The 12060-nt window shown below is 44.3% G+C and overlaps 2 protein-coding genes across 3 annotated transcripts in view; one reads left to right on the forward strand and one right to left on the reverse strand.

The window, feature by feature from the left end:
• The window catches only part of ptcd3 (pentatricopeptide repeat domain 3), a 61000-nt gene extending 53499 nt beyond the window's left edge, over positions 1-7501 (reverse strand). For both annotated transcript variants that reach the window (XM_068029293.1, XM_068029305.1), the window contains exon 1: positions 7377-7501. In XM_068029293.1, the coding sequence (XP_067885394.1) occupies positions 7377-7480 (104 nt within the window). In that variant the 5' untranslated portion in view covers positions 7481-7501. The remainder of the gene's footprint in view (positions 1-7376) is intronic.
• A 226-nt stretch (positions 7502-7727) lies between these two features.
• polr1a (RNA polymerase I subunit A) overlaps positions 7728-12060 on the forward strand; it is a 149576-nt gene continuing 145243 nt past the window's right edge. The window contains exon 1 of the mRNA XM_068029319.1: positions 7728-7900. Within this exon, the coding sequence (XP_067885420.1) occupies positions 7824-7900 (77 nt within the window). The 5' untranslated portion in view covers positions 7728-7823. The remainder of the gene's footprint in view (positions 7901-12060) is intronic.

Below are 12060 nucleotides of genomic sequence, written 5' to 3' on the forward strand. Positions count from 1 at the left end.
GCAGACGGACCTGGGTGTAGATGTGCTTAAGTCATTGAAGATGGCAGGGCAGGTTGAAAGCGTGGTTAATAAAGCATACAGTATCCTGTTTTTTTATTTGTTCATGGGATGTGGGCGTCACTGGCTCGGCCAGCATTTCTTGCCCATTCCGAAATGCCCTTGAACAGAGCGGCTTGTGAGGCCATTTCAGAGGGTATTTAAGAGTCAACCACATTGCTGTGGGTCTGGAGTCACATGCAGCCCAGACCAGGTAAGGAGAGCAGATTTCCTTCCCTAATGGACATTAGTGAACCAAATGGGTTTTTACAACAATTGACAATGATTTCATGGTCACCATTAGACTAGTTTTAGGGCTTTATTAATAGGGGTATGGAATACAAGAGCAAGGAAGTTATGTCGAACTTGTATAAGACACTAATTCGGCCTCAGCTGGAGTATTACATCCAGTTCTGGGTGCCGCACTTCAGGAAAGACAAGAGGGCATTGGAGAGAGTACAGAAAAGATTCATGAGAATGGTTCCAAGGATGAGGAATTTCAATTATGAAGATAGATTGGAGAAGTTGGGACTGTTTTCCTTGGAGAAGAGAAAGCTGAGAGGTGATTTGAAAGAGGTATTCAAAATCATGGGTCTGGACAGAGTAGAGAGAGAGAAACTGTTGCCACTCGGGAAAGGATCGAGAACGAGACGGCACAGATTTAAAGTATTTGATAAGAGAAGCAAAAGTGACATGAGGAAAAACTTTTTCACGGAGAGTGTGGTTAAGATCTGGAATGCAACTGCCTGCGAGTGCGGTGAAGGTAGGTTCATTTGAAGCGTTCAAAAGGGAATTCGACCATTATATGAAAAGGAAGAATGTGTTGGGTAACGAGGAGAAAGCGGGGAATGGAACTGAGTGAATTGCTCTTTTGGAAAGCCGCTGCGGACATGATGGGCCGAATGGCCTCCTTCTGCACTGTAACAATTCTGTGATTCTCTATGATTGATACGATGGGACTGGCAAAAACACGTGAGATGGAAAGATCAAGGTGGTGGCTATTAATTTAGGTTTGGGAGTTTACCTGGTGGGAGAATAAGAAGGCAGTGAACTCAGAGGAGAAAGAACACGATGAGTTGAGATGGAGATTGAAATCACCAAGGATGAGAAGTCATTTAGTGCAGAGGCTAAGAGAGAGGAAAGTAGTGAAGATATCTCGATGAGAAAATTTTTATCATACTTGGCAGGGCAGTGCAGAATGATTGTGACTGAGAGGGGTACAACAAGGCGAGATGTTCAAAAGGAGGACAAAGTGCCAGAGAAGCAGAGAGTTGGCCAAGGTGAGATTTGATGATAAACGCCATGCCGTCATTGTGATGGTCTTAACGGGGCAAGTGATAGAAGAAATAGACAAGCGGGGTGGCTTCATTAAGGGGAAAGGTGTCATCACCCCTCAGCCAGGTTTCCATTAAGGCCATCAGTCACACTAAATTCATGGATGGAAAAAGAACAAGTGAATGGACATTCTGAAGGATGATGTGTACAGTGCTGTTGCAAAGCCCACAAGGTCAGCAGCAGGAGGGGTGAGTTGGACAGGACAAGATTGGCAAGATTAGCCCCCAGAGGTGTCTGGGCAGGAAGGTCAATGAGAGTAGGATGGGGCAATCGGGGCTGCAGCTCGTACTACTACTCCACTCTGTCCAGACTCTCATGATTTTGAACACCCCTATCAAATTTTCTCTCAACCTTCTCTTCTCCAAGGAGAAGAACTCCAACTTCTCCAATCTATCCATGTAACTGAAGTCCCTCATTCCTAGAACCATTCTCAAATCTTTTCTGCACTGTCTCCAAAGCCTTCACATCCTTCCTAAAATCTTAAGAAATAGGAATAAGAATAGGCCATTCTGCCCCTCGGGCCCGCTCCACCCTTTAATATCATAGCTGATCTGATTGTGGCCTTAATTCCACTTTCCTGTTGCCTCTCAGTCCTCGACTCCCTTGTTGATCAAAAATCTGTAACTCAAACTTGACTATATTCAATGACCCAGCCTCCACTGCTCTCTGGGAAAGAGAATTCCAAAGATTAGCGACCCTCTGAGAGATGAAACTTCTCCTCATCTCCGTCTTAAATGGGAGACCCCTTATTTTGGAACTGTGTCCCTTAGTTGTGGACTTCCCTCACGAGGGGAAACATCCGCTCAGCATCTACCCTGTAATGATTCCTCAGAATCTTATACATTTCAATAAGATCACCTCTCAATCTTCTAGACTCCAATGAGTATAAGCCCAACCTGCTCAACCTTTCCTCATAAGACAACCCCTTCATTCCAGAAATCAGCCTAGTGAACCTTCCCTGAATTGCCTCCAATGCAAGTATAGCCCTCCTTAAGTAAGGATACCAAAACTGTACACAGTTCTCTAGGTGCAATGCCTTGTGCAGTTGTAGAAAAACGTCCCTACTTTTATACTCCATCTCCCTTTCAATAAAGGCCAACATTCCATTTACCTTCCTAATTACCTGCTGTTAAGTTTGTGATTCATATACAAGGACACCCAGATTCCTCTGTGCTGCAGTTTTCTGCAGTCTCTCTCCATTTAAATAATATTCTGCTTTTCTATTCTTCCTGCCAAAGAGGACCTCACACTTTTCCACATTACACTTGATCTGTCAATTTTTGCCCACTTAACTTATCTAAATCCTTTTGCAGACTGTGTCCTCCTCACAACTTGCTTTTCTACTTATCTTTGTATCGTCAGCAAATTTGGCTGCAATACACTCAGTCCTTTCACTCAAATCCTAAATTGCAGTGCCCAGAATTGGACACAATACACCAGTTGAGGCCGAACCCGTGTTTACAGCCAGTATCAACAGTACAATGCTATTTACTTGTTGCAGTATTACAATGCAACCAATCTGAATGGTAAAGCAGTGTGCAGCGATCGAGCGATTGTGGGGAGATTGTGGCACAAAGACATGGGTTCAAATCCCACCACGGCAGCTGTTGGAATTTTAAATTCAATTAATTAATGGAATTGCAAGCTAGTCTCAATTAATAGTGCCATGAAACTATCAATGGTCTCAAAAAATATCTAATGTCTTTTAGGGGAGGAAATCTGCCATCCTACATGTGACTCCAGACCCACAGCAATGTGGTTGACTCTCAACTGCCCTAGTAAGCCAGCCATTCAGTTCAAGGGCAATTAGGGATGGGCAATAAATACTGGTGTTATATATTGTTATACTATCTGTAAAGTGTTAGGAACTAATTAGCTAGGAACTAGTTATGTGTAAGTGTTCCAGTGGGGGGCCACATTCACGACAGCACCGGGGAGTCATGTTATATGTAACACAAGAACCAGTTGAATCAGGTTCTATAGCAGAGCATGGTGCTGTAATAAACTAGACTGACTCCAGCCTTTTCGAAGTTTAAAGTGTGATTCTTTCCAACATCTGGGAACCAAAAACAACATAAAGACGAAACATGGTGGCAGCGAGTGTCTGTGAGTAAACCTACAACATTTTTAAAAGCATCAGATTGACAAAAGTGACCCAAATTAGCGCCAGAGAGAGACAGCAAGAAAAACTGAGTGACTTGTGTGAAAACTCTTTTAATAAAAGTCAGCCGGGACAGGAATGAATGCACTGCTACAGCCGATCATAAATTAAAAAGCTGATGATGTCGTAGAGGCATTTGAGAAGTTTAAACAAAAGTGCAATTTGGCATTTAGTAGTTTCCTAAAAGTCACTAGTGAAGAGGAAAGGATCAGCTATATCCTTCTGTGAGCTGGAGATAAAGGATTAAATTTATTTAACAGCTGGGACCTAAGCGAAGAGGACAGCAGAAACCCAGACAAAATTTTTGAAAGATTCAGTACCCATCTCCATCCAAAATCAAATCATCAGATATACAGATATGAATTTCAAGGCCTCAGACAGGAACTAGGTGAGCCTATTGACAAGTTTGTAGCAAGATTGAAAAATGCAGCCAGACACACATGAACAGCTAATAGATCTGCACATCCTGAAGTAGAGAAAGCTCTAATTGGACAGGACAAGCTCACAATATCACAGGCTGCAGACATTATCAGAGCACATGAAACCACGAGCAGACAGATGAAGACTCTGACCTCCCTAATGGCTAGCCTTCAGTTAAGCCAACAGACAGGCAGCAGGGTTGATGCAGTGAAACAGTAACTAAAGAAGGTACGCCAAACATAGAGGGAAAGATGTGCAGGAGCTGTGGACGGCCACATGAATTGACAGATAGAAAGAAATGTCCTGCATATGGATCAATCTGCAGAGCTTGCAGAAAAGACCAATCACTGGGAAAAGCTGTGCAGAACAAAGCAAGGAGGTGGCAGACAAGTCATTAGAGCCAGAGTAACAGGGCGAAGGAATAGTGAAAGAAACCAAAACATCCATACCCTGGAAGATGGTGATGGGTTTGAGAACATGATAGACACAGGAACCATAGAATTGCATGAAATGTCTGGATGTGACAGTTTCCAGAGAAAAGAAATTCACACAACCATTCAGATCAGGAAGAGGCTGAGAAATAAGCCCACAACGATAAATCTGAAGCTGAAGATTGATACTGGAGCACAGAGTACCATCATCCTGCTCAGGCTATAGCAGCAGATCTTTCCTGAAAATTTGGTGAAAAATGGTTATCCAAGGGAAAGTGCTCAGACACCAAACGACGTCATGCTAACAGCATATGGGGGAACTGAGATTTGACAGCTAGTAACAACCCAAATCAGAGGGACACACAAAGGAAAAGATGTTAACTGTATGCTCTACGTCACAGAAACAGATGATCCAACCATCCTGGGGTTGAGCAGTTGTGAAGAGTTACAGATTATCTCAGTAAACCATGAGGAGAAGGAAGCGACACTGAGGGTTGAAGATAGTACACCCATTGAAAAGCGCCCTTCGATCAGAAGCAAAGAAGATCTGGTACAAACGTACCCAGAGTGTTTTGATGAGACGGTTGGATGCTTTGAAGCTTTTGAGTATCACATCATTATTGACCCAGCAATGAAACCAGTGAGTCATCCCGCATGTAAAGAACCAGTAGAACTAAAAGGAAAGTTTGAAAGACAACTCTAAGAAATTGACGAAAAGGTAAATCGCCAGAGTCACAGAGCTTACAGATTGGGTAAACTCCATCGTGGTGGGAGAGAAGCCAAATGGATGGCTAAGAATTTGCTTAGATCCCAAAGATCTTAACCAAGCAATAAAGAGGGATCACTACCTTATTCCAACACTAGAAACAATCAGACCAGCACTGGCAGGGGCAAAACCTTTCAGCAAGCTTGATGCCAGAAATGGCTACTGGATCGTCACTGTTGACAACATTCAACACACCCTTTGGATGGTACAAATTCCTGCGTCAACCCTTTGGCCTCAAAGCGAGCCAGGATGTGTTCCAACAGAAAGTAGATGAAGAGTTACAGATGCTATCTCAGCAAATGATCCAGGGATGGCCTGACAGGATACAGCACACACAGCCAGCAATACGTCAGTACTGGTCTATCAGAGATGACATCTCACTAGAAGATGGTGTTCTGCTGGCCGGATCCAGAATAATCATACCCAAAACAACGCAGGAAGAACTTCTCCAAAAGATACACGAAGGCCATATGGGAATGGAGAAGTATAAGCTCAGAGCCAAATCAGCTGTGTACTGGATTGGCATATATGAAGATCAAGAAAATATGGTGTCTACATGCAATGTACGCCAGAAGTACAGAAACTCACAACAGAAAGAGATGATCGCTACTGAAATACCATCCAGACCATGGCATACTGTAGGAGTCGATTTATTCACACATAATCAAGAATGGTATCTCATAGTCGCAGACTACTACTCAAAATTCCCTTTTATCCGGAAGACGACTTGAAAACCACAGCAATAATCTTAGCAGTATGAGTTCTGTTCGCTGAGCAAGGGATTTCTGAAAGGTTAATATGTGACAATGGCACTCAACTTACATCCAGAGAATTTAAGGAATTCGCTGACTAGTATGGGTTCAGCACCATCACCTCATCACCACACTACCCACTGGGACACGGATTTACAGAAAGACACGTCCAGATGGTCAAGAGATCATTTGTGAAATGCAAAGAGATGAAGACAGACCCAAACCTAGCCTTATTGTCACTCCGATCCACACCTCTCAAGGCTGATATGAAATCACCTGCACAGCTGTTAAATGGAATATAAGACAACTCTGCCTAGTAAAATGCACCCTTCAAGTGACCAGGAGAAAGTGAGACAACAACTCACTGTAGCATAGGTAAGAGAGCAACACTTCAACAAATATGCTAAATCCCTACCTGAGCTGTTGAAAGGACAAAGTGTACACGTACAGGATCCAATCATGAAAACCTGGAACCCAGCAAAAGTTGTTAGTGAAGCTGAAACTCCAAGGTCATATATCATCAAGACCGAAACCGGTAACCGAATGAGAAGGAACAGAATCCATATTTTCCCTACACCCGAGCTGGAACAATAGAAAAGACCTTCAACAACATTACTATTCAGTGAGACATTATCACCAGCAAGTGAGACAACATCGTCTCTATAGCATATCAACTCACCACTGAGAGCAACAAATGCCAAATCTACAAGATGGAGGCACAGCATCTTACCACCCAAGCGATACCATGAATAGTATTTTTAAAAATACACTATAAAAGACTCTAAAATGGAGTTCAGATTACTTCCACAAGCCAGATTACAATCTTTATTTATATTGACAGTTATATAGATATAGGGGCATTATGTTTTAAAGAAAAGGGGATGTTATATATGTATATATTGTTATACTATCTGTAAAGTGTTAGGAACTAATTAGCTAGGAACTAGTTGTTATGCATAAGTGCTCCAGTTTGGAGGGGGGCACATTCACAGCTGCACTGGGGAGTCATGTTATATGTAACACAAGGATCAGTTGAATCACGTTCTATGGCACAAAGCATGATGCTCTAATAAACAAGCCTTTTTCAAGTGTGATTCTTTCCAACATCTGGGAACCAGGAACAACATAAAGACGAAACAGCTGGCCTGGCCAGTGACATCCCATAAAATAAAAAAAAAGAGCAGAGCATGTTGCTGCCCCCTATCATCGATAAAACGGTGCCTTGCTCAAGGACAGCGGCCCACCTTCTACTCTCTTACTCGAGCGCTAAGAACAATGGCCCCGCAACATTCTAGAGTCGAACATAGAAGACTGAATGTTCTGAACCCATTGATAACCAGCTGGGGGTTTGGGCGGCGCGGTCCTGCTCCAGAAATGGGCATTGTCTATCTGCATTGAGATATCCGGCCAGCTCTCCAAACAAAATTTAAAAAATAAATAGCCTTAGATGGTCAGACATCCCTCCCCGATCTTACCGGTGCGCCCCGCCGCCTCTCCCCAGCCGCTGGGCCCCGGTTCCCGCCGCCGGGCCGCTCCTGCCGACCACCTGGCAACAGAGCCGCACACACGGCGCCGCCATCTTCCTGAACCGGCGCACTGCCTTGTGGGAAGAAGCGGCACCTACCAACACAAAGCAGAGGGAGAGCCAAAACCTTTTATTTATATAAAGAGATAAAATGAAAAAGCCTGGAGTGGCTCAAGTCGGATAGAACACCTGATACAATATAATTTCTATATTTTTCATTCACCCCACATGCTGCATTTTGTTTGTTTAAGTAGGGCTCTGGGTTGGTACATCTTGAGCGACTCCCCCTTCTCTTCGCTGTGTTTCGAGTTTCACTCCCCCATGTGGCTGTCGCAGAAGGTTTTTTAAAATTTTAACTGTCTTTATTGTTTGTTCTCTTCCACATGCTCCCAGCAAGATGCTTATTGGGAAGGAGATCCCCTGGAAACGCCTGGAAAGGATCTCGTTTAACGTTTATTCCGGGGAAGAAATCAGGTAAAAGTCTGCAGTGCCTGGGAACGGCGAAGCATGTTGGAGCAGGCAGGCGACCTGGAGCAGTCCGGCCTCTCACTTCACTCTCCTTAGTTAACGCTCTCGTCAAGTGTAAAGTCAGTATTTTAGATTACTTGTCAATTTTGTGTTGGCATTTAACATTTCTCCCATTTTTTGGGGGCGGCGCAGTGATTAGCACCGCAGCCTCACAGCTCCAGGGACCCGGGTTCAATTCTGGGTACTGCCTGTGTGGAGTTTGCAAGTTCTCCCTGTGTCTGCGTGGGTTTTCTCCGGGTGCTCCGGTTTCCTCCCACAAGCCAAAAGACTTGCAGGTTGATAGGTAAATTGGCCATTATAAATTGTCACTAGTGTAGGTAGGTGGTAGGGAAATATAGGGACAGGTGGGGATGTTTGGTAGGAATATGGGATTAGTTCTTTCTTTTGGGCCTCCTTATCTCGAGAGACAATGGATACGCGCCTGGAGGTGGTCAGTGGTTTGTGAAGCAGCGCCTGGAGTGGCTATAAAGGCCAATTCTGGAGTGACAGGCTCTTCCACAGGTGCTGCAGAGAAATTTGTTTGTTGGGGCTGTTGCACAGTTGGCTCTCCCCTTGCGCCTCTGTCTTTTTTCCTGCCAACTACTAAGTCTCTTCGACTCGCCACAATTTAGCCCTGTCTTTATGGCTGCCCGCCAGCTCTGGCGAATGCTGGCAACTGACTCCCACGACTTGTGATCAATGTCACACGATTTCATGTCGCGTTTGCAGACGTCTTTATAACGGAGACATGGACGGCCGGTGGGTCTGATACCAGTGGCGAGCTCGCTGTACAATGTGTCTTTGGGGATCCTGCCATCTTCCATGCGGCTCACATGGCCAAGCCATCTCAAGCGCCGCTGACTCAGTAGTGTGTATAAGCTGGGGATGTTGGCCGCTTCAAGGACTTCTGTGTTGGAGATATAGTCCTGCCACCTGATGCCAAGTATTCTCCGAAGGCAGCGAAGATGGAATGAATTGAGACGTCGCTCTTGGCTGGCATACGTTGTCCAGGCCTCGCTGCCGTAGAGCAAGGTACTGAGGACACAGGCCTGATACACTCGGACTTTTGTGTTCCGTGTCAGTGCGCCATTTTCCCACACTCTCTTGGCCAGTCTGAACATAGCAGTGGAAGCCTTACCCATGCGCTTGTTGATTTCTGCATCTAGAGACAGGTTACTGGTGATAGTTGAGCCTAGGTAGGTGAACTCTTGAACCACTTCCAGAGCGTGGTCGCCAATATTGATGGATGGAGCATTTCTGACATCCTGCCCCATGATGTTCGTTTTCTTGAGGCTGATGGTTAGGCCAAATTCATTGCAGGCAGACGCAAACCTGTCGATGAGACTCTGCAGGCATTCTTCAGTGTGAGATGTTAAAGCAGCATCGTCAGCAAAGAGGAGTTCTCTGATGAGGACTTTCCGTACTTTGGACTTCGCTCTTAGACGGGCAAGGTTGAACAACCTGCCCCCTGATCTTGTGTGGAGGAAAATTCCTTCTTCAGAGGATTTGAACGCATGTGAAAGCAGCAGGGAGAAGAAAATCCCAAAAAGTGTGGGTGCGAGAACACAGCCCTGTTTCACACCACTCAGGATAGGAAAGGGCTATGGGATTAGTGTAGGATTAGTATAAATGGGTGGTTGATGTTCGGCACAGACTCGGTGGGCCGAAGGGCCTGTTTCAGTGCTGTATCTAATCTAATAACTGACTTTCAGAAATTAGACCTGGTGGGTAGGTTGAAGATGTGTGTTTGGAATTGTATGAATATTTGCAGAAATGTTTGAAAACCGCTGCGTAACATCTCCTACAGAAATTATTAAGGTTAACATCTGATGAAGGTGGTAGAGTATCTTTTGATAAACAAAAGCAAAATACTGCAGATGCTGGAAATCTGAAATAAAAACAGAAATTGCTGGAAAAACGAGCAGGTCTGGCAGCATCTGTAGAGAGAGAAGCAGAGTTAACATTTCAGGTCAGTGACCCTTCTTCAGAACTGAGTATCTTTTGAGTTGGGTTCAAGGTTGTGTCTGTACCTGGCGTTGAAATTGAAACAGACTGGACCCTCTTTTGACTGAAACAGTGATTCAGTACCTAAACCAATTGTAATGTTCCAGCCCAGATAGTAGACTGGTTAACGTGGGCTGAAATTCTCCTCATTCAGCTCCAAATAACCATACCACACAGATGGAATGCTTCCAACTTGACAGGCATAAGAAGTTTACCAGTGTTCCTGTTTTCCTTGGTTAGACTCCAGCATTGTTTTAGAGAGTTCCACAGCCTCAAATACGCACCTACATATTTGGGACTTCAACGGGGAATGTGCCTCGACTGGAAGTGTACAGAATCCATATTAAGCAAATAGCAGTAACTTATGTGATTTTCTTAGTTTCTGTAGAGACTGTTCAGTAATGGTTTTCAGGCTTTTCTGCAAATATCAATACATCAGTACATCAATACCAAGCACATTCTGCCCTTCACATTCCACAGTACCTACCAGTTCTAATTTCTGGAAAAACAGTCAGCCTAAAGAGTCATAGAGAGATACAGCACTGAAACAGGCCCTTTGGCCCACCGAGTCTGTGCTGACCAACAACCACCCATTTATACTAATCCTATATTAATCCCATATTCCCTACCACATCCCCACCATTCTCCTACCACCTACCTACACTAGGGGCAATTTACAATGGCCAATTTACCTATCATCCTGCAAGTCTTTGGCTGTGGGTGGAAACCCACGCGGTCACAGGGAGAACTTGCAATCCGAAAGATATTTGAACAGTGCTAAAATTGCAGAAATATGTTTTATTAACATTGCAACAAAATAAATTAAAAACAGAAAAATTCTGAATTTGATGTCTAAGGACCAGAATATTCAATCTATTTGTCTTTGTAGGCTGCATAGGTGCATACTATGGAGCCTCAGTGAGCATATATTAAGTTGCTTTCTTGCTCCTTTGCACATTTCTGCAGTTTTGGAGGAATTTTAGACTTTTTAAGTGATCTTTAGAGAGAAATGCATGACTACCATAAACATTCAATCTCTCTACCACCAGCACACTGGGGCTGCAATGTGTACCATCTACAAGATACACTGTAGTAACTTGCCAAAGATTCTGCGACAGCATCTCCTAAACCTGTGACCTCTACCACCTAGAAGGACAAGGGCAGCAAACATATGGGAACGCCACCATCTGCAAGTTCCCCTCCAAGTCACGCACAATCCTGACTTGGAACTATATCGTTCCTTCACTGTTGCTGGAACTCCCTCCTTAACAGCACTGTGGGTGTATCTACTCCATATGGACTGCAGTGATTCAAGAAGGTGTCTCACCACCACCTTCTCAAGGGCAATTATCCCAAGAATAAATAAATCCTTCTGATCTCTACCCTATCTCGATCCTTCAAATCTCTTTCCTGGCCTTCAGTCTCCCCTCTGCTACAGACCCTGATCTTACCCACTATCCTGGCCCTCAATCTGCCCTCTGATGGCCTTTCCAATTCCTCCACTCCCTCCAGCCCGTTTTCTCTCTGCTGCCTGGCTGCTGCTGGTGCTGAAGGCTTACCTGCCTGACAGCCAGCTAGCCTCTCAATCTGACTGGCTCTGGCCGGGAAATGGAGAGGAAAAACGTGGTAATAGGGTTCTGCTGTTGAATTTGCCAGCACCAGAGGGAAACTTGCTCTAATTCCCAACCCCACCCCTGGTTCCGAGATAAGATTGGAACCTATGGTTCTATTTCAAACCATGTATTTGGGTTCAATCGATCTACAGCACTTATAATCTGGAAACCCTTGATAAGATCTCCCTCCAAGGCTTCTTTTCTCAAGTGTAAACATCCCCAGTTTCCTTAGTCATATATTTTAATCTTAACCTACAGAAGGAGGCCTTTTGGCCCATTGAGCCTGTGCCTTTTTGAAAGTGCTGTCCGAATTAATCCACTTCAAGTACATGCCCAATTGCCTTTTGAAAGTTCCTATGGAATCTGATTCCACCACCCTTTCAGATGGTACATTACGGATCTTAATAACCCTCTGGTGAAAAAAATTCTCCTTGGGGAAACAGCTTTTCTCTACTTTATTAAAACCTCTCACAAGTTTGAATACCTCAATTAGGTCTCCCTTAATCTTTC

This window comes from Heterodontus francisci, chromosome 1 (genome assembly GCF_036365525.1).
Source record: "Heterodontus francisci isolate sHetFra1 chromosome 1, sHetFra1.hap1, whole genome shotgun sequence".
Classification (NCBI taxonomy): Eukaryota; Metazoa; Chordata; class Chondrichthyes; order Heterodontiformes; family Heterodontidae; genus Heterodontus; species Heterodontus francisci.